The sequence below is a fragment of the Pelodiscus sinensis genome, chromosome 14 (genome assembly GCF_049634645.1).
Source record: "Pelodiscus sinensis isolate JC-2024 chromosome 14, ASM4963464v1, whole genome shotgun sequence".
In the NCBI taxonomy this organism is placed as follows: domain Eukaryota; kingdom Metazoa; phylum Chordata; order Testudines; family Trionychidae; genus Pelodiscus; species Pelodiscus sinensis.
The window spans coordinates 36,482,659-36,505,041 of record NC_134724.1 but is presented as its reverse complement, the minus strand read 5'-3'; the positions used below and the strand labels follow the sequence as shown (position 1 = coordinate 36,505,041).

Below are 22,383 nucleotides of genomic sequence, written 5' to 3'. Positions count from 1 at the left end.
TGGATGTGTTCAGTGATTTGGTTCTTACTGAAAACTGACCACCTGTGCAGAATGAGTATATGGAATGCATTTCTCTTTTTTGTTTTTAAAAATGAGATATTTTCCTGCTTGGGTAATTTAGCTGTGTGGAAGGATTTTATTCAGTACTACCTCAGAATCTTATTACTGTGGTGAGACTAGAAGAATGGGCAGTTTTAGTCTAACGAAAAATCCTTTGCAACCTTTCAAATGAATGAAAATGGGGGCATCTAGTGATTCGTCTTGCAGACTTAACCACACAATGCCACTGTGAATACTCTTGTAGAACAGAACCTTGCTAAACTGCACAAGAATTGTTAGGTCTCTCCCCAAAGATTTAGTAGCAGATGCATTACTGAGGTTTCTTGTTTTTGAAGATTTCATTATCTTTGCAAAACCTAACACCGAACCTTTCTTAGCATTTGCAGGGTCACCACGAGCAATTCAAGTGGAACCACAGCTAACGAAACACACAAGCAAAGTGCATTTGATGCATTATCCTTGTTTTTTATTGTATTCCTTTATGTACTTGCTAATTCACAAAATTGTGTAATTTTCAATGGACCATTAGTGTGAATTAGCAAGGGGCTGATGTATATCATGGCTTTTCAGATGTGCTTTATTAATCTATAAAATGCACCTATTTATTATCTCTACCTAAAAAAATAGCTGAGGGGGTTTTGTCAGCTAGTATACCCTGCCCTGAGATTTGCTCTTGCCTGTCTGTAGCCCTTGCCTTGCAGTCTGATTGGCTCCTCCCAAACTGCTCCTGGGCTGAGGCTTGACAGCAAGAGAGATCAGGAGTGCAGGTAATAGCAATTCTGTTCCTGCAGAGGAAGTCTCGCTAGCGTTTGCCAAGGTGCACTAATTGGTTATCGAATGAGCGGCATTAAGGGCATTAATAGCTGATGTGGCAGCCCATTTGTTTTTGGAACTAGGGACGTATTCCTCTTCTGCTACAGCATTTGAGGCTGCCAGTGCCGCGTCTTTGTGGTCTCCCCAAGGAGGCCTCAGAACCGTCCTGGCTGCTGGATTGAGAGGCCTGGGAGAGAGGCAGCCAGATAGGCAGCCCTGTGACCTATTGGGAGGGGCAGGTCATCAGGGCAGTGGAGAGGTCACTCCCAGGCCAGTCTGGGGCTCGCAGCAGCTGTCTGCACTGTGCTTGGCCTGCGCTACTTCACGCCCTGAGGCTGGGACCAAAGCAGAAGCGTGGCTGGAGGCCGTTGCGTTGTGGGCCAAATGACTCATTTTGTTCAATTTGGGGGTGAGCTGTTGAAGTTAGAAATAAACTTTCCCTTGTCACGTTTCCCTTCGCGCCAGTCCAGTCGGTGGTGCAAGTGTCTGCCCTGAGGCCAAGCCGCCTTCTCCCTGAACGCAGTGCTCATCCAAGCATGCTGGCTTTATCCTTGGCCCTCCCTTCCCCCACCCCTGATGGAGTCATCTGCTTGGGGAACAACTCCACTAGCCACTTGGAAGTACTCTAATTACTGTAGCTATTATAATCGGAGCCCAGACCCCCTCCCCCACTGCTTCCGTCTTCCTGCCCCCTCCTGTCCCTCCAGCAGCAGGAGCTGAGCTGCCGTCTCAGAGCACAGCCAGCGTGGAGCAAGCCTGAGATCTGGAGCTGACAGGGCTGTTTTTTCATAGCAGTCTTGCAAGTTGCCATAAGAATCCCATAAATTCAAGGTGGAAAGAGTTACGCCCAGTCCGCCCCCTCCCTGCTCCAACACCAGCCAGGGCAACGTTGAGCCGGGAGCGATGTGAATCCCTAAATTATGTGTATTTGTTTGTCCAGGTGTCTTGACGGCATCAGATGAGCAGGGAACTGAGAGCTCTTTCTCCGCACGCATTGCCAGCGTCAGCCCTGGCACTGGTGCCTGCTGGCTTCGTGTGGCCTTTTATCATCTCCTGGGGTGCTTGTTTTCCCCCTCCCCTGCCTTGAGATTATGGGGACCATTTATTACACTTCCCATTCTCGTTTGCTTGTGGCTCTTCCAAACAGTGCAACCAGATGGATTTGAAATCAGTGTAGCTACACTAGGTCAGTTCCTCTACCAGACGTTCTGTCTGCGAGGGAATGAAAAGCCAGCCTCGTCGTACGTGCCTATCGAAAACGTCGCCAATACACAACTACCTACCTGGTACCGGTTGTGTGAATTTGCTCCAGTTTGACTGTTTTTTAGCTGTCGTGTCGGCTGAGTCCACGGTGCAGTTCTTAACAGTCACTGTGTAACCACGTAGACGGCACGTGAGCTAAAAATCTGGTCTGCGCATTCCAGGCAGCTTGGTGAGCAGGTTTTGCTGCCGCTGTGGTAAAACGTGTGACCCCTGTCTCCACTAGTGCATCTGCATTGTTTCTGACAGGTCCTGTACTACGGGTACTGACTCTTCTAGTACAGAGTCTGTCTATACCAGGTTACAAGTTAACGATGTCTGGTTTGTATTTACATAGCCCTTTTGTGCCATCATGGTTGTAGGCTGGGTCTACACCTTCTACGCTACCTCACTCTGCTTGTACCATTGTATGTTGGGAAAACCTGGGCAGCTATCCTGTTGTGCTTGGGCAGAGGATAGAGTGCCTGGAGGGCGCACACAGAGTAGACTGGGGGGGGGGCGCGGTTCTTCCGCTGGTTCTCAAGCAGGAGTCTGGGGCTCCCAGGAGGGCTGGTGTTAGACTTGCTGGGCCCTGGGGCAGACAGCTGAAGCCTGAGCCCTGCCACGCAGGGAAGAAAGCCAAAGCCCGAAGGACTGAGCTTTGGAGGGCTAACATGCAGGGCATGTTTCCTGGAGGGCCAGCCCAGTGCGGTACAGAGGGCCGGTGTGGTGGGAGGACACTGGTTTAGATGGGAGACCAGAATGAGAGCTAGAGGACCCTGCACAAGCCCAGGCCTCTGGCCAGGGCTGTCGTGACAGCTAACAAGGTGTTAGCCACAGTCCTTGGCGTAGAGCCTGGTGAAAAGTTCACCCTGTGGATTGAAGAGCCAAGCCCTGCGGGAAGGGAAGTGACTCGGTAGCTCTGCACCCTGAACTCTCTTCCCCCAGGCTCATGGGGCTCCTCTGTGGGGTTCCTTTGTTAAGCAAAAGCCTAGAGGTGTTGGTGGGGGGAGGGGTCGTTTGTGTGTGTTAATTGCAGGGGGCTTTGAGACTTGGGGCTGCTGGGAAAAAGTGCTCTCACCATAAACTGGCAGGCAGGGACTGACATTGGGGCCAGTGGGGGAGGAGGCAGTGAACTGACAAAGGCCATGTTGTCTAGAGGGCTGGTCATCTGCAGTCTATGGCCACCTGCTCCTCACTGGCCTCAGTAACCCTCCCCCAGAGGCTGAGAGCTCCTCTCCCTTTGACAGGCAGGAAAGTGGCAGCCTCGGGAGGGTGCCAGACTAGCAAAGTTCCTTCCAATTGCAGCCGCCCAGGCACTCAGCTTACAGGGAACCCTTCAGAAAAGTGACCGTCAGAACGGGGGAAATCACAGCTCTCCTGTTTCTTAGGGTCTGCCTGAGCCACTGCTGGCTCTCACGGGTGTCGACTTCCATTTTTCTGGGTGGGTGCCCTTGCCCCTCTGCCTCTTCCCCCAGGCCTCACCCCCGCTTTACTTCTTTGCACCCCATCTGCTCCCCCTGTCCCCCCAGTGCTTCCGCCTGCCCCCAAATAGCTGATTGGCAGGTGGCCAGTGGGTGCTAAGCACCCCACTATCTTTTCCATGCATGCTCCAGCTGCAGAGCACCCACAGGGTCGTCGGGTATAGCTGGTTAGCCCATGTGTGGCTTCCCCACTGCAAAATGGAGCTATTGCTACAGTACTTGCTGACTGACACTGGCTTGTAGTGTGGCATGGGGCACGTCACTTAACCTCGGTGTGTGTGTCTTCCTAAGCGGACTTACCAGTCTGTGGGCAGTGAGCATCCAGCAGCATTTAAACAATGGAAAGTGCTGGGGAGCTGCTGTTAGCCATCTCTGCAGCCAGTTTTGCTGCCTTCCCTGGAGGTGCAAAGGGGTGGGTGGGGGCAGTGTTTGAAAGAAGTATTTTCTTCCACTGGAAGCTGGCTTAGAAGAAAAGGAGGGGTTCCCGAGAGCAGAGGTGGAGTTTTTCGGCTCCCCCGGAGGGCGTAGCCTCCAGGGCACAGGGGTGGCAATATTCTCCTTTCATGTCTTTGGAGCAGTGCGGTCAGATCTAGCCGGATTAGCTCAGGCCTCTGCCCTCCAGATAATCTCTGTTGCATATGGTTATTGTATGGCCATTTCAGACATGATATTTTAAATGGCTGTCCCTCTTTGTGGATATTGGAGCGTCTGATGCTTTTTTTGTTTTTAAAAAAGAGCAGACATTTGCCCCAGTGCCATGGTACTATGTTCTTTATACTGTTTGGCTGTCATCCTCCACACTGGGGGCTACAGAGGTTCAGTGGTGCTGGACAGGGCTAGTTTAGAATATAAATAGTATAATATTGGATGCCTGCTTAATTGCAACATCTGCTGTAAAACTGATTAAATATCATGGGTGAGGAGGATTCTTGCTCAGTTGTGTCAATATTAGCATACATTCTGCTTGAGAATTACTTTAGTTAGTGCCAAGTAGTTACATGAAGTTTAGCTGGGAGTTAATACCTTAGAGATGCAAAACTCTGCTCTTCTGCCACACAGGTTGCCAGGTAAGGTTTAAGAGGTGCATTTTGTTCCGTATGCAGGAAGCTTTGGTCAGAAATTTCAGGGCTTGGTAAAATTTAAGCCAAATAATTGCAGATCTAAAGAGCTATATATCCCAGTAGCTATTCTTAAAAAAATAAAAATAAATTCTGTGTCTTGAATTCAGGTGAAAGGCGATGTTAAGAGTTACCTGGTGAGGGTTAAAAAAAAAAGGTGTGTGCCAGTTTTGCTGTTTCATAATATATACAGAAGGTCTGAAGGGAGGGGGTGTAGTTTTTTTTTTAAAAAAACCTCTCCTGCTTTAGTTCTTAGCTCAGAAATATCAGCAATGTCAAGGCTGGTTTTGCTGGAGGATTTCTTGGGGGTTGTGTGTTGGGAGTTCTTGGGCCTCAGCTAAAGGGATCTGGGGATGTGTGTTGCGATCTTTAATCAAGAGAGTTTCTCTCACCACTGTTCATTTGACATTGGAGTTAAACAAACTAATAAAAACAAACACAGGATTAAAATAATCTGACTAAGCTTTTTCTGATGACCTGGTTCTGAAATAAGACCGGGTCTGCAGGCTGTGTGAACTGTATGTTACTGTGCTTGGTGCTTGATAGGAAATCCCTCTTTGTATGGATGTAACTGTATGTGGCTGAGAGAGAGGCCATATTTGGAAGTTATACGCCTTGGAAAGTGGACTCAAGGTTGAGTCTTAACTCTGCATTTTCTGATCAGGTGCTGGGGGATTTCTCAGCTTAAAGTTGGGTTAATCTGTGGTTTGTGGATGTAAACCACTACTTGGTGTCAGGTCTTTAATTTACAACAACCCTGTGGAGTTGGCTCTGGTTTCCTCCCTAAATTTAGCAGCCTAGAGATCCTGATGCAGGGAAGGTCTTCTCAGAATGACTGCTGGTCTGTATCCTTCTTCCCCTGCCCTCCACACCTCCAATTGCTTCCAGCTACCTGCTGCTGCTTGTCTAAGGGCTGACTATAACCAGAGGTGGAGGGAGACAGCAGTGCCCTATTCTCCACTCTTCTAGTGCCTTTCATTCCAGGATCTCAGTGAGTTACAAGCAGACCCAAGAAGGGCTCATGATCCAAATGCTGTCCAAGGTCAGATTCCTCTCTAATACAGAAGTATTGAAACGACAGATCCAGGCATGCATTGTTCTACTTCTAGCCAAAGGATATGGCTGAATTGCATGCTGGGACCTGTAGTCTTCATGGGGGTGTACCTCCATATTAAAAGAAGAAGGTGGCTCCATTTTATTCAACATGGGTGCAGCCTTCATGCTCATGGCAGGTTGCCAGCATGGCACTTGGTTGGGTAAACTTTGGTGGCCCTTAGTCCTTTACATCATGAGCAAAAGAAAGGGACACGCTGTCACCTTCAAACTGTGCTTAATTCCAGATTTAAGGGTATGTTTTGAAACCCTGGGTGTCAGCATGTTTAGAAACCTCTGCGACACCCACTTTGTGAGTGTAGTTCAGGAAACCGGCCCTGGTTGGGTGGCAGTTCTCAGGGGGTCATGGTAAAACTCCTTTGTCTCCTCTAGGCTGCCTGATGTGTGGGGAAGAGCAGGACCCCCTCCCATGCACTGTTCTTGAGCTGTGAGCAGCAAGGGAGTGAGGAAGCTCCTTTGTGCAGATTTCTCAGCCTCCTCCGGTGCGTGCCAGCTGGCTCTCGTTCAACATTTTTTTTCCTGGCTAGAGAGAGGAGGCGGGGAGAAAGGAACATCTTTAAAAAGAAATCTACAAAAACGACACGGGAGTTACTTTAAAAAAAAATCCAACCCAAACAATCCAGGCTGGGGATTACAAAGGTAGCGTTGGGAGTCGAGAGCTGAGCTCGCACTGCGGCTCTGGAAAGGAAGGCGCGCCCCCTCTTGAGTTTCTTTAGTCGTAAAAGGAAACAAAAAAGGATCTTGTGTGGAGGCAGCGTCTGGGGAAAGCTGTGGGCTGGCTGCCAGCACTGGATGGCGGGAGAAAGGGCCTGCAATCCAGCATCCTCTCTCCGTTCTGCTTTGTCCCACTTGGAAGACCAGTGGCACCAGTGGGCGATGGGGTAGTTCCGCGCAGGGCCAGGCTGCAGGGAGTGCACTTCCTGCTTGGTTCTGACTGAGACATCGCTCTTTGGATTCTGCTCCTCCCTGCAGCCACGGCTGGGATTGCCTCCTGCTCTCACCCTGGGGGGCCGCCCCAAACAGATGGGCGCATTTGCTGGTTTGGACTGGGCCCAGTGAGGGCGGGCAGTTATTTGGAACCCTGCTCTGCTGGAGAGCGGCAGAGGAAACACCTCGCCCAGGAGATTTTCCCCTCGTCTGTGCTGTTCCTCGGTGCGGGCATTCCTGAAAGTTAATCAGGGTGAAAATTGCAGTCGGTCATGTCTGGAAGCCACCAGAGGCTAATCCCGGAGTGCTGCAGATTCAAGCGCATGGGTAGGAGACCGTCTCTTTATGTGTGGGCGGGCTGGCTGGCCGCGGAGTAGCTTGCTCCTGGTTTCTGTCACCTTTGGGCGTTAAGTCATTCCGTGCTGTGGTTTTTCTGCCTTTTGCTCCTACACCAGCCCAGGAGGAAGGAAGGCTCCTTAGAGTTGCAGAGGAGCTGCTGGGGTGTGTTCCAGCCCAGAGAGCCCTGGCTAATGTGGTTTCCTAGCTCCCTGCTCGGTGCTGCTGTGTTTGAAATGCTCCCTGTCCGTTTGAATAGCTTTCTCTCTCCCTGCTTGCCAGTGGCTGTTAGCTCAGAAAGTGAACTTTCCGGTTTGTCTCTTGTGCCTTGGCTCCTTCCCAGTGCATAGATGTGGATTGTGGCTGCTCCAGCACCAAATGGAGCTGAATTATTCATGCCTGGTACAGTGTGCGCAGCATTCCTCAGTGCAGCGCTGTCTCCCTGAAGAACCTCTGCTCCTCTTCAGATGCCTTGTGGGCAGGTTCCCAGCCTCCCAGGTGACTGCATGCCTTTCTGTTGTGGAGGAGCCAAGGGGAGGACTCGTAGGCATTGCGTAAACCTCTTCACGGTTCTCTGTGGTTCTTTGATTTCCTTATGCCTCGTATCCTTTTCCCAGCAGGGGCAGAGTTTCTGCTGGGCACCCAATGGGGGCAGCTTGCCAGGAGCCAGTAGGCTGTGCATCAGTGGATCAAGCTGTAACAAGAGCCTTCCTGAGTCTGGCTGTGCAGCCTGTGGTGTGTGCAGACCCTGGCTTGCACTCGGTGTGGGCGTATTGCAGCCGGGACCCGTAGTCCTCACAGGTTGCATTCTCTGGGGCCGTAACAGTTTCCGCAGGGCCAAGCTTAGTGTTTCCTAATGCGGGTGTTGGAAATTCCCTGTCAGCTGTGGTTGTGAGGCAGTGCAGTGTGCGAGGGCACGAGATCAGCCCTGCCCCCTGAAGGTTGCTGCTTGTCCTGTTCACAGGGGGATTCTGGTCTTTCTCCATTCTGGGGGACAAGTCCTGCCTTCCCTTGGGCTGCATGGCTGGGGCAGAGGGCATAGCGTGTTGGACAGTGCAGCTTGAAAGGGCATCTGCTGGGCACCAGCTCTTCAGACGTTGCAGGCTGCTGCAGAGGGATGCCCCCGGCTGGGAGTTGCCTGCTGTGGGTCGCACTGTGTGCCTGACCCTTGTGTGTTACCTCCAGCTCTGTGCTGAGTTGGGGATGCTCTGCTCCCGGTGGCAGCTCTTCCTCAGTCAAAGCTCCGCTGGAGCGGGACCAGATCACTCACCAGCTGACTGCGAAGGCTGGGTTGGAGCCTGGAGGGTAGAAATTCAGGGTGGGAGGGGAGTGATTGGCATTGAATGATGGTGCTGAGATGGGGAGGGCTGCTTTAGTTGAGCTAAGTCATTCTGCACATGTAGGAAATGGTGGGTGCAGGAGAGCAGCCAGGGATCTCAAGCCTGGTGTGAATCGTTCTTCAGGAGCGGCAGTAAGTTGTCTAGTCCCCTCCCCCACAGTGGCTCTAAAACCGGGGTTCTCAAATTCTATGACCCCAAGCCTCAGCCTATCCAAACTAGGGTAACCAGTAAGCAGAAGCTTATAGGTCAGTGCTACAGACTGCATGCATTTCCCTCCGCCGCCTCAGTAAATCTTTTAGCAGGCAGGCCAGCAGCCTGGCTCAGACCTGGCGCGAGCCCCCGCTGCAGCTCTGCATTTAAAATGTATTAGGAGCCAGATGGGCAGGCAGCCCGGCTCAGTTCCAGCTTGCGCCGGGCCCGGGAACACAGCCCCTCCCCCCACTGGACAGGGTTGCTACCTCTCCACACTGTTGCCTCTGCATCAGAGGCAGCAGCGCGGGGTGACAGGCAGCTGGTCGACGTGGGGAGCTGGTTTTTAATGGCTCCCCTTGCAGACCAGCTCCTGCCTACTGGTACACAGGCAGCAGTGTGGAGTGACAGGGGGCTCCTGTGCACTGGCTGCCAGCCCCGCCCCCGGGGACTAGAGACTAGTCAAGTAACAGATAAGAATCCATGAGGTTAATCAGCTATTCAGTTAACCCGAACCCCACTGCCAACAGCCAAGGCTGGAGCTCCAGTGCCCTGGGGGGTGGGGTCAAGGTCGGGGGGCAGGGGAGAGCACAGATCTGAAGCAGCAGATCACGTGAGCCCTGCTACACAGGGCTGAAGCCCTTGTGCGTCTGCCTTGGCCGTTAGCCCTGGGCCACAGCAATTCTAAGCCGGCCTTGCTGATCCCATTACAGTGAGGTCCCCAGCTGCAGTTTGAGAGCTGCTGCTCTCCAGCAGCCCTGCTGTTGGATGCTGGGTGAGAATTTCTTGCAGGCAGGAGGTGTCTCCATCGTTTCTAAGCTGGCTTCTTGCCTGGACAACACTTGGAGTTACTTTGCTTTTCCTCCCTTGCTTCTGGGATATTCCTGCTGCAGTTTCAGCCTGTCCCTGGCACACACTATCCCCCGCCCCCAGTCTCCTCTTGCATCTCTTCTACAGGCTCCATGTACCCAGGTCTCTTACTTCCCGAACCTGGGCTAGGCTCTTTGGCTGCTTTCTTTAGGGACTTGGTGGACTTCCAGGACCAATTTTCTGTTCAGTGGGGTGGAGGTTTGAGGGCTGTTTTGGGATTCTGGGCCTGTTTGCTTGGGTCTAGGCCAGAGCCCTGTTCCATCTCATCTGCTTTCCTTTACAAATCCAGTTGAGAGAGCATAGAAATGAATTAAGCAGGAAGCTCTCTGATCCCAGCAGAGCAAAGCACAGGCTGTGGTGTGCTGTCCAACATGACCCATGCTGGGGTCATTATAACATGGCCATGTGAACTACAGGTCCCAGCATGCAATGCTCACCCCTTTACATGGCCTTACCCTGGCATCAGTATGAAGTGTTGCATGCTGGGACTGGTAGTTTTTACAGGCTGCAGTTGGCTATCAAAAGGAGGGGGTCGGGTTCTAAAGCGGGCTTTGGATATGAACCAGGGAGTCTCTTGGACTCCGGATAAACGGTTGAAGAGGCTGTTGGTATAGGGTAAATATTGGGCATCCCGAGGGGTGGGGGGCAGGTCTGTATTTTGCCAATAGTGCTCTGAGGTGTCATTACCCAGCAAAACCTTGGTCCGCAAGTGCCTGCTGCACGTGGGAGGAATGGAGGCGTTTGGGCAAAAGCCTGTTACAGTATTTGTTACCTTTCAATTGCCCCTGTCCTGGGGCTGATCTCACCCCTGGGAGGGGCCTTTGTGGCCCAACAGCATGGGCAGCCAAACACATTATTGGCCCTGTGCAGCTGGACAAAGAAATCGCAGAGGGCTGGTGATACAAAGGCAGTTGTGTGCACGTGGTGCCTGTGGCAGCCAGGAGCTGGGGCTGGGGGCTGGCAAGGAGGGTTTTGCTGCTTGGGATGAGACGAGCTGCTCCTCATTTTGGCGGGGAGCTAGGGGGAGCGAGGGGAATTGATCGCTGCACATCCCCGTCAGGCTGATCCCTGCAGGGAAGCAGCCTGTTTGTGATCTCAGCTGGAGGAACAAAGCACAAATGGCCCTATCTGGCAGGCATGGACCGGGAAAGTGGCTCCAGAGAGGCAGGTAGACCAGAGCAGCTGGTGGGGTAGTGCTGAGGATGCTGACTGTTGTGCATGCTCCAAGCTGGGAAGTGGATTACCAGGGCGGAGAGGGGGCAGGGCGGGCTGGGGCAAGGGAAGAGGGAGGGAGGAACACACATGGCGGCTTTTGAAAGCTGTGAGTGACTCCAGTGCTGCGCGCAGCGTTCTCCTGATTCTGCACTTTCTCTGCCATTGAAACGAGAGGTCAGTGCTTTTCATTTCCAGCTCGCGGGTTAGCCCCGGCTCCTGGGGTTACAAATCTCCGTAATGACCTGTCAGAGAGCGGCTTATTAGGCGTACGGAGCCAGGGGTGCTGTGGGGAGCAGATGGAAAATGGTCTGGCTGCTGCAGCCCGTCGGATGAAAGAATCCGGGGCATTTTTACAGTGTGTGTGTCTCTGAAAACGCACCACGAAGCTGCTTGCCAGGCTCCTGCCTGCCGGGGTTTAAAGCGAATGGGTTTTATTCAGTCCCCTGCTTCTGGAGTGTTGCTCCGAAATAGCCCGGTGGCTCTGGGCTGGGTGCTCAGCAGCAGGAAGAGGACAATGGCACTTGAGAGGAGCCGCACGGAGTGGGGAGGCCAAGGGTTTCTCCCCAGAGCATGGAGGGGGCTGCTGGGGCCGAGAGCCTGGCTGTTTCGTGTGTTAATTACATCTGGTAATGCAATCGCCGCGAGATACTTTCCATGAGTGATGCTGGTCCCCCCCCCGTTGAGCTCTTGAGTGCCTGCCCTGGCTGTGGGGAGCACTAGGGGTGAGGGACATGGGAGGATGCTAGGTCTGACTGGGGGTGGCTGGCAAAGAGGTGACGTGCAGTGTCAGCTTCTTGCCCACGGCGCTGCCTCTGCCCTTCAGACTTGATTTCAGCCCTGGGCTCTTACCCACCATTGCTCATGGCCCTGAGTCCTGACCTGCAGTCCCCTGGCTAGTCCGGTCCTGAGCACCCCCTTCCTTTGCTGCAGCTCTGCCAGTGCCAGTCAGTCCAGACTTGGTCACCACCATTCCTCATCCGGCCCAGGGCCTCTCCCAGCCGTGGGTTGTGCTGGGTATTGGGGCTTTCGAGTGTGGGAGCTGGAAAGTGACTGACATGGTCTGGTCTGTCGCTGGAGATTAGAGGTGAGTTCTGGGGGTGCAAAGCTAGTCCCTGCCGTTTGCCCCCAGGGCTCTCACCTGGCTGTCCCGCTGTGCTCATTCCGGGGCCAGACGCCACCTTCCCACCAGTGCACTAACGTCCCTAGGGAGTGACTCTGGTCCCGTGCGATCAAGGGTCTGGCCCCAGCCCAGTCTCAAGGCTGGTGTCTGCCTCGGTCCCTAGCTGTCTGCAGGGAGTGCTCAGTAATTGAGAGGGAAGTGCCAAGCAGGGAGCGTGTGAGTAATGTCTTGTTGAAGCTGGGAGCTGTGACCTGCTGGGGCCTGTATTGATTGAGGGAGCGGTGCCAGATGGCGGCTGCCACAAGGACAGCCAGGGTGCTAGGGCTCTTCCGAGATGCCATGCCTTGGGCCCCTGCCAGGGCGAGCAGGATGTGCGCTGCGAGGGGGCATCGCAGGCTGTTGAGTTTCGTGTGGCAGGGCAGGGGGGCTGGAGGGATGGGGTGTTGGGGATTGTTCCCCACATGGACAGCGGGCTCCGGACTCTGTGTGTGGGCAGATTGGGGGCAGCAGGATCTGGTGCCCTCTGGTCCCCTTCGGTCTCTGAAATCGTGTACGTTACTGTGAGTGTTTGTGGGATGAGACATGGTAGGTGTGGGCAGCCGTGCCCGGGGCATGTAATGGAGCACAGCCCTCTGTGCATGTGTGTGTGTGGGTGAGGGTGAATTCAGGCTTTGTGTGTCTGTGGGGTGGGATATGAGTGTGACAGCATGTATGTGAGGGGGAGGGGGAGCTCAGGCTCAGTGTGTCTGGTGGTGGGATGTGTGTGTGCGCCTGTCTGGTGGTGAGCTCAGGCTCCGTGTGTGTGTGTGTGTGTGTGTGTGTGTGTGTGTGTGTGTGTGTGTGTGTGGGCAAGTTCAGGCTCCATATGTTTGTAGTGAGGTGTGAACTCGGGCTTGTGTCTGTGGGGTGTATTTGTGTGTGTGAGGGTGAGTTGGGGGGGTGTGAGTGTGTTTGAGAGTGAGCTCGGGCTCTGTGTGTCTGTGGGGTGTGTATGTGAGGGTGAGCCCAGGCTCGGTGTGTCTGGTGGTGCACAGGTACCTGTTGGGTCCCCTGCGGTGGTGAAGGGGCATGTGTCTGTCCCAGAAGCATCACTCGGTCGGGCTTCCGAATGGCGCGCTGTAATACCTGTTCTTTGCTCTCCCTTTCAGCGATGATGCCGTCACCTGGGCAGACTCTGAGCGCCGGAGGCCTGAGAACGTAGCTGCAGCTGCTGCCTGGGATCCGGACGGCGCGGGGTCGGAGAGAGCCTGGAACCTCGCGGTGGGCAGTTAATTCTAAGATGTCCTTGAGCAGCGGAGCTGCCGGAGGGAAAGGAGTGGATGCGAACCCCGTTGAGACGTACGACAGTGGGGATGAGTGGGACATTGGAGTAGGGAACCTCATCATTGACCTGGACGCTGACTTGGAGAAGGACCAGCAGAAGTTGGAAATGTCGGGCTCCAAAGAGGTGGGGCTGCCGGCGCCCAACGCCGTGGCAACGCTGCCTGATAACATCAAGTTTGTGACGCCGGTGCCGGGCCCACAGGGCAAGGAGGGCAAGTCCAAATCCAAGAGGAGCAAGAGTGGCAAGGACAGTGGCAAGCCTGCGCCGGGAGCTGCTCTGTTCACTCCTGGCGAGGGGACCAGTGGCAAGAAGGAGGTTCAGGGACGCTCTGGGGACGGCACCGGCTCTGGCGGCCTGGTGGCTGCTGTCCTCCCAAAGGGCACTGAGAAGTCCAAGGCAGCTCGCAGTGTGGCCAGCTCCAAAAAGGAGAAGGAGGGCAGCTCCTCCAAGAGCAAGAAGGAAAGGAGTGAGGGGGTGGGGGCTCCGTCCGAGAAGGAGCCCAGCGTGCTCCAGCCTCTCGCCCTGGCCGTGAGGGTGGGACAGTACGACGCGGGCCCGGGGCCGGAGCCTGCTGTGGCGGAGCAGCTCGGGAGTATAGCGATCGACACGGGGGCGGCCCTCAACCCTTTGGGAGTTAAGTCGGAGATGGAGGACGGCGAAAGCGAGTGCCGGCAGCCGAAGAAGGTCAAGGCAGAGAAGGTAAGAGGCGGGCGAGCTGCCAGCTTGCGTGGGTGGGGTGAGGGCCTGGCTGTGGAGATCTGGCAGCCTGTGCAGCCCCACGTCTGCTCCCCATCTCTGTGGAGCGGTGCTCTGAACGTCTTCTTCCCCTCTGCTTTGCAGAGCTGGGCTGTAGTGGGACTGCTCCTCTTCAGCAGCTGCTGCCAGTGTCCTTGGGACAGGCGGCAGGTCTGGAGTCTGCCTGGCTCTCCCCAGGAGGACTTGCTGAGTGTGCTGCGTGGGCCCTGGGGAGCTGCAAGGGGATGGAACTGAGAATAGCCAGCGTGGGCTGTATCCTGGGCAAGGTGCTGCCCAAGGTGTGTCGGGCCATGAGCTGGCTCCCTGGGCCGGGGGGGAAGCTGGCTCTGGCGTCTTTAAAGAGGGCTGGCCAGTGAAGAACTGTCCTTCCGTAGCCTCTGGGCCTCTCCACGTCCCCAGCCAAGCTCGGAGTCCCAGGGTTGGAGAGGAGGGAAGAGCATCTTGCCCCCCCTGCTCCTGTGCAGGATTGTTCCCGCCTGGTGAGGCCTGTGGCAAGCTGAGGAAGCCGTGGGGCGCACGTTGTGTTTTGTCAGTGGGAAGAGGAGGCATCTCTTTACTTCCCCCTTTGTGTGACGCTGGGCAGCTGGTCTGGGCAAATGGCCATAGCTGAGGGCTGTGGCTAGGTGGGCTGATTGTGCCAGATGGTTGCTGTCCTGGTCTCTGCTCCTCCCCCGGGCGAGCCTGGTTTATTGGTGTGCCAGCTTGTGAGTGGCTTGGGGTGTCCGGGTGCCCAGCCCTGTGCTCTGCATGCACTCCCAGCCAAGCCGGTCAGCCACATTGGCTGTCAGAGCTGTCACCTTGGCGAGCGGTGCTCTGCATGGATTCCTGGCTTGGGCTGGTCCCAGCAGCTGAGACAAACCTTGATTTCTCTGTAATTGCATCGGTTGCAGCAAAGGAGCCAGTGTCCCTGTTGAAGCGGCAGCGAGTGTGGAGTCTGCACCAGGATATGGTGGAGAGGCTGGAGCAAGCCGGCTTTCACCTCAAGTGCCAGGTGGGGTGACGGGGCCTTGTTCTCTCTGTTTGTGCGTTGGCCTGGTGGTACCGGGTGTCAGTCAGTGTATGGGCATCGCTTGTCAGTTTTCTGAGCTCAATGTTTCGCACTGGCTTGCCGTCGTGCGGCTTCTGGGGGCTGGCAGGGCTGACCTGGGAGTGAGTGGCTATTGGCCACAAGCGAACCCTGCTCTTCCAGACCAGCTGCAGGTGCTAAGATTCTGTTGCTGCTCCTGGCAGCAAACTTGTCTGGCGCTGGAGCGAATCCATCTGCCAAGCGGGGCAGCAGAAACGGCGGACTTTCTTCTCGCCCACGTCCGTGGTCCTGCTGCGCCGTTCCTGCCCATAGCGTGAGCTCAGATGGCTGGGTCACCGGCAGGGAAGTTGCGTCCTCTGGCTGCCGTGCCCACGTAGCGTAGCCCAGCAGTGGCCTTGCCCACAGTGTTTCCAGTGGATTGCACGCGATCTGTGGCGGCGCGCAGGACCAGCCAACTCTCCCCTGGGAGGCAGAACACTGTGCTAAGACCTGCATCTAGAGGCTCATCCGCACTGGAGGATGCGGATGTGATCACCCCGCCTGTCTCCCTGCAGTGCACCCATGAAACACCACCCAGCCGCGCACGTGTGCATGCAGTGGTGGCCAAGCCTGGGCTTGCGCTGGCCCAGAACAGCCAGTGAGAGAAACCGAACATAGTTCTGATAGATGGTATAAATCGCACCCCTCCCACACCCACCCCAGGCCTTGGGGTTAGGAGCAGTGGCCCCAGTCCTGGTGGTGCATAGAGGAAGTGCTGTGTGTGGGGGCAGTGGGGATGTGAAAGGTTAACCGGTTAACCAGCAAGCATCTCCCTTAACAGATGATGCCTACCGGGTCCAGGTAACCGGTGGGGGCTGCTGTGGCTCCCTGTGGAGAGAGTTGCCCTGGTGGGGGCTGAGAGCTGATGGTGGCCCCAACCCCTCAGTGGGGGCTGGGAGCCAGAAGAGCCAGCCCTGGCGTGCGCTGGGAGTTGCGAGCCCCGTGGTCTGGGGACTGCTCCAGCCAGCCTGGAATGGACCCTGTCCGCCCCCTGCTGAATCGGGCAGCTGGTTAAGCGTTAGGTTAATCGAACGTGTAAGCAGTTCACTGGCTGGCTGGGATTTTGCATCCCCGGTGGGCACTCGGAAGGAGGCGTGCGCGGCAGTGCTCCGCAGGCAAGTGTCTTTGCCGATCAGATCCGCGCCGTCGAAACTTGGCCCTTCTGCCAGGAGGCCGTTGGAGCCACGCGCGCATGGTGGGGGCAGTAGGCGGCTGCGGGAGCTGCTGAGTGCGAGCTTATGTGAAGGGCTTTGTGGAGCAGGCTGCTTGGGAAATAATTTCCAGGCAAAACCTTTGAACTGGAGCCAAGCTCGTCAATGTCCCGGTACTGAAAGATGGAAACATGCGTGACCTGCAAGAGGAGAAACACAGGGTTGCGCCCTTTGCCACGGCGCTCTGATGGATGAAGCCGCCTGAAATGTTTCGCCAGCATGTTTTCTGCTGGGTTTTGTTTCCATTAGGAGCTCTGCCTGCAGGGAATCGTCCTGGGGCTAAGCTCGCCCCTCTCCAGAGAGCGGGATGGGACCAGCCCGCAAGGCAGGGGCAGGGGCTGGGGCTGTAGTAACGTGGAGGTGGGACACTTGACAGGGACAGCGATGTCACGTAGGGAGGTGGTTTTTGTGTGGGTGTCCAGTGGCCTAGGCGGGGCAAGGCTCTGCCTTCCCAAACCGCCAGCCAGCCCCGCCTGCACTCCGCCCCCAGAGAGCCCTGTGGTAGGTGTTCTGGGGGTAGAATGCTCCAGGGTGGCTGGAGCCACGTGGCCTCCTCCCTCCCCACTCCTGGGGGTGGGGAGGCTCAGGCCGTGTGGCCTCTTCCCTCCCCGTTGCTCTGGGGATGCTGGGGCATGCACATGCTCTTCCGCTCCACATGGTGTGGGGGGAACATGCTCCACAGGGTGCTGCTGCTCCTTCTCCTCCTCTCCCTGTGGTGAGGCAGGGCCTCAGCAGAGGGGGTGGGGCTCTAGGAAGGACTGGGAGCCTGTCTCCCTCAGCCCCAGCTGCACCGTCTGCCCATGCTGATCCAGTTACACTCGTCCAACCCCTCAAGTGGGTGCATTTGTATTAGCAGCCCTCGTTCTCCCGCACGGGGATGAGCGATCCCTGGTTAAACACTTGTAAACAGCTGTAACTGCATGCACAGCATGGTGGGTCAGGATCTAATGAGAGTTAAAGCCTTCTAGGTGTAGACGAAGCATTGGGAGTGAGGTTCCTTTTAGGAAGTGACTTAGGTGCCTCAGTCTTGGCGAATGTGGGGGGTTTAGGCACCTGGGTCGTGGCAGATGTCAGCAGGGGTTAGGTGCCTACATCATTTAGGGACATTAGAAAATTCTACCTGGTGTCATTTGGCAGGGAGCGTAAAACCCAGGGGCTTGGGATGGGAGGTGCTGGGTCTGTGGGTAGGCAGCTCTCAGAATCCCATGGCTACGAGTAGCCCTCCCTGGTCAGTGTCACCCTGGGATAGGTTTGGGCCAGTGCTTGTCAGTGCTGGTCTTCTATGGGACGAAGGCTGGGAGTCGAAGGGGGGCGAAGGCCTTGCAAAGGGGGCTGCGGACAGCGCAGGTGAGAGGGCGCCTGTGCCAGAGAGAAGGGCACGCACTGGCTGAGCGGGGCCTCGGGAACTGGCTTGTTCGGCTCAGCAGCTGCAGGCTCTGTGGAGAGCAGGGGCGAGTGAGGGGGCAGGTGGGCAGCAGGAAGGTGCCCTGGTGGGAATGTTCTACTCCCCAGGATCAGATGAGCACGGGGGAGCTCCTGGGTGTCTGCATGAGCCAGCAGCGTGGAACCTGCATTAGTCCTTCTGTGGAGGAGAGGCCAAGTGTGTGCAGACCGGCTGGGGTGGGGTGGGGTGGGGTGCGCTCTGGACAGCGGCCAGGGCTCCAGGGGACATGGGTAGCTTGGGGGCGAGTGGCTGCTCTCAGGGGAGAGGGCTCACCCAGCCACAATGAGCAATGCCCCTGCACGCTCTGAGGGGCTGGGGCTGTTTGCTCGGGGCCTGGTTTCCCTTTGCCAGGCGGGGGTTGGGAAGGGCAGTGAATGACAGGTGTCTGTGTGGCCTTGTTCCTCTGCCATGGCAGCTCCTGTCCCTGCCACCGTGACTGGCTGGCTGCTGTGTCTGCACGGAGCCCGAGGGGAGGCGCTTCCCGCAGATGCTGCCTGCTGCCATTGTCAGCGCAGCTCTCTGGATTGCCTCCTTCCGTCTGCTCCCCTCTTGGGGCGGGGGATGGGGGATACTAACCATTAAACAAAAGCGCCTCCCAGCTCTGGCTTTGTTTTGATCGTGAGCTCGGCTCGGGGAGCAGGACGGCTGCTCTGCTCAGCCGCTACATGTGAGGCTGCCTCGGACCAGGAGGCAAACCCCAGCGCCTGGGAGGGCAGTGCTAGAGAACCCCTCTCCGTATTGCGTGCACTGTCAGAGCTCGCGTGGCCGTGGCACAGGCCTTCTCCCCCACTGCGGCGCCGAAGGGACGGGGAAACCTTGCAGCGGTGGGCAGACTGGAGCTAGCAGACGCGCTCGCTGTGGGAAGGCGTAGCTAGGCTCCGCTGTGCCATCATCGGCAGCGGGAGAAAACGTGGTGCCTCTGCATTCAGGGGCTGTGTGTGAAGTGGGGTGGGTCTGTCTGGGGCAGCCACAGGCCCGTCTAGCGGGTGGGGGGTGGACAGTGCATCCCTGTTGAGTGCCTGTCCCAGGTGTGCCGTGTGAATGGGCTGGCAGTGTTGGCATTCACTGGGTAGCTGCAGAGGGGCTACGCAGCCGGCACGGAGCAGGATTCAGGCCCCCGTGCCAAGTCAGCACCAGGACCCTCATTGGGCCCACAGGCAGCTTTTCTTTCTCCTCGACACAGAGGCGTGTCCACCCCAGGTGTACGAGGCCTCTCGTCTGGAAGGCTTGTCCAGAGCAGCCATTTTAAAGGGCGGCGGGAGCACAGGGAGGAGCAGCCACACTCCCACTGCCAGGGGTGGGAATTGTTAGAGGAGGAAGCCTGAGGAGGAGGCTGCGTGGATGGGACCGAAACCTCCCCTGGTGTTACCGGGGATTATTGTTCTTCAGTCTCAGCCGGGCCTGTAGAGCTGCTCAGTGTTTTCAATCGGGTCCCTCAGGTGCTGCCCGGGGCACCTTGCTAGGATCGTGTGAGACACTGTCCTGCGGATTTCCAGGGCAAGAGGAGCGGCAGATGCTGCTTTGTCACCACTGAGTCTGGTTGAAAATTTTGCACAAGCTCTACTGTGGCCCGGGCCAGGCTGAGACTGCACAGCCAGGTTCCCAGACGTTACGAGGGAGGTTCTGGTCCCATCCGCGTTGTCTCTTTCCCAGGCTTCAGCCCGTAAAACTTCCCCCCTTTGGTTCAGGTTTCATTAGCCACATGGGCTGCAGTCGCTTTCAGTCCCATGCTCAGATCAGGTCCAGAGTAGCGCACAAAATTACAGGCGTATGGACCTACCCCGTGCCATGGCTCCGTTGTTTGTAGTTGTGGGATTGGGGTCACAGACAACATTTGGCCACTTGGTGGGTGCGGCTCTGGGATGGGGATGGCTGGGGGCTTGTAGGACTTCCCTGCCCACGCAGAAGAGGCTAGGTGGGCACTCTGCTCCAGAGCGTGGCTGGGGTCTGCTCAGGGACACGTGCTGGGCAAGCAGACACAGGTTGTGTGTTTTGGGGACTGCATGAGGTTCTGTTTGCCTTGAGCATTGGCCCTGAAGGGGGGCTGTACCCTGCACATACCCCGGTGGGACACCCAGCGGTGGACCCGCGTGACCCGGGCAGAGCAGGAGGCTGTGGAGCTGTAGCCTGCAGTCCCGAGGGAGCTCCACTCAGCAGGGGAAGGCCAGTCCTGCCTTGCCTCTTTCTCCTGCTGTGTGCCAGCAGCTCCCAACAACACACCGTCCTCTGGGGGCCTCCTGGAGACCGGCCCTGCTATCCTTCTCTGCTGGCAGCAAAGCAGCGACAGCAAGTCCAGTTGCTGTCCATTAGCGTTCCCAGGTTCCCTATTCCAGCCACCTGCCCATCCCCGTCTGTCTCTCCCCGGCGGGATGCGGTGGGCTAGTTACACCTCTGCCCTGCACTTGGGAACAGGATGGTGCAAGTGGCTTCCCTGCTCCAACTAGGTACTTTCCTCCACACCACTCCTGATTGTATAGATCTCTATCGGATTCCCGCCTTCCTCACCTGCTTTCCACGCTGAAAAGACCCGATCTGATGAGTCTCTGCGTAGAGGGCAGGCGCTCCACGTCGCCACTCATTTCTGTGGGCCTTTTCTGAACCTTTGCCAATGCCAATGGATCTTTTTGAGATTAGGGGACCACATCTGCAGGCAGGATTCAAGATGTGGGTGGCCCATGGATTTATACAGCGGCGATAAGATACTTTCGGTCTTGCTATGTATCCCTTTCTTAATGGTTCCCAACATTTTGTTTGCTTTTTTGACTGCCTCTGCACACTGAGTGAATATTTTCAGAGAACAGTCCGAGTGGTAATAGATCATTTATCATAATTTTATATGTATAGTCAGGATTGCGTTTTCCAATATACATTACTTTGCATTTATTGACTTTGAATTTTATGCCATTTTGTTGCCCACTCACCCAGTTTTGTGAGATCCTTTTCAAGCTCTGTTGTGGACTTGAGCAGTTTTGTATCGTATGCAAATGTTGCCACCTCACTGTTTACCCCTTTCTCCAGATCATTTGTGAATAGTTATAGAATAAGATTGGTCCCAGTATAGATCACTGGGGGACACAACTAGCTACCTATCTCCATTCTGAAAACCAGCCATTTATTCCTACCCTTTGTTTCCTGTCTTTTAGGGTATGTCTACACTACCACCCTAGTTCGAACTTGGGTAGTTAATGTAGTCAATCGAACGTGGAACGAGGTGTAACGGTAGTTCGAATTAGAAAGCCTAATTCGAACTACCTACTCCGTGCTCCGTGTAGCCGCGGGCACGGAGTCTGAACTACCGGGGATTTAAAAATGGCGGCGCCTGGCAAGATGCAAACGAAGCCCGGGATATTTAAATCCCGGGCTTCATTTGCAACTTCGATTGACTACATTAACCACCCTAGTTCGAACTAGGGTGGTAGTGTAGACATACCCGTAACCATTTACCAGTCCATGAGAGGACCTTCTCTCTCCTCCCATGGCAGCTTACTTTGCTTAAGAGCCTTTGCTGAGGGACCTCATTGAAGGCTTTCTGGAACTAAGTACACTATGTCCACTGGATTCCCCTTGTCCACATGCTTTTTGACCCCTTCAAAGAATTCTAGTAGATTTGTGAGGCGTGATTTCCCTTTCCAGAAACTCTTGACTCTTCCCCAACAAATTATGTTCATCTGTGTGTCTGACAACTCTGTTCTTTACTATAGTTTCAACTAGTCTGCCTGGAATTGCCAGGATCACCTCTAGAGCCCTTTTTAAAGATTGGTGTCACATCAGGTATCCTCCTGTCACTCAGTTCAGAAGCTGATGTGAAGAACAGGTTACAAACCACAGATAGTAATTCTGCAGTTTCACATTTGAGTTTCTTCAGGACTCTTGGGTGAATACCAACTGGTCCTGGTGTCCTGTTACCGTTTAGTTTACCAGTCTGTTCCAAAACCTCCTCTAACAACACTTCAATCTGGAACATCCCATACCCGATTTGTCCCCGAAAAATGGCTCAGATTTGGGACTTTCCCTCCTGTTCTCAGTCCGAAGAATTCATGTAGTTTCTCTGCCAAGGCCTTATCATTCTTGAGTGGCCCATTAGCATCTTTATTGTCCTGTGGCCCCACTGGCTGTTTAGCTGGCTTCCTGCTTCTGATGCAGTTGCAGTTGGTTTTGCTATTGCTTTGGGGGTTTGGCGAGCTGCTGCTCTTCACACGCTTTCTGTGGCCTTCCTAGTTACATTTCTGCACTTGGTTTGCCAGAGCGTATGCTCCTTTTCCAATTCCTCACTAGAATTTAACTGCCCCTTTGTAAACGATGCCTGGGCTCTGGGGGTATGTGTTTGCACCCCTCAGATCGGGTCTCGTGTCCTTGTCCCCAAGGGAAAAGGAGGTTGGCCTGTGGATATTTGGGGTTTCTTGGTCATCTCTGTGGAGTGGGAGCCGCTGGCAGTGGTTGGAGGAGCCTGCTCACCCTCCTGATGGCTGCCAGTCTTTATGGGCTAGGCCTGGTCTGCCGCAAAGGTAGATAAACGTGGCAGGCTCCTCATAGGGGTGACACTTGTGTTTTGTGTTCCCTGAGCTGTGTTTGGGGAAGGGTGCCGGGCAATCACGACTTCCAGTCTGAGCAGTTTCCCGCTCCCTGCTGCGTGTAGACCTCTGCCCTCTTCCCAGGGAATGATGGTTGGGCCAGCTTTCACAATCCCAGCCAATCTGGCCAGGCAGGCAGGGCCAAGGGTTTCCGGGAGCGTCGGGGAACATGTATCAGCAGCTGCTG

At 55.4% G+C, this 22,383-nt stretch overlaps 1 protein-coding gene across 2 annotated transcripts in view; it reads left to right on the top strand.

Moving 5' to 3' along the window:
* ZNF609 (zinc finger protein 609) overlaps positions 1–22,383 on the top strand; it is a 111,667-nt gene that overhangs the window by 5,599 nt on the left and 83,685 nt on the right. Inside the window, exons 1-2 of one of the 2 annotated variants that reach the window (XM_075897475.1) lie at positions 6,245–7,081; positions 12,973–13,847. In XM_075897475.1, the coding sequence (XP_075753590.1) occupies positions 13,104–13,847 (744 nt within the window). In that variant the 5' untranslated portion in view covers positions 6,245–7,081; positions 12,973–13,103. Of the gene's footprint in view, positions 1–6,244; positions 7,082–12,972; positions 13,848–22,383 lie in introns of those variants that run through there. The other variant, XM_075897473.1, reaches the window with a different exon arrangement.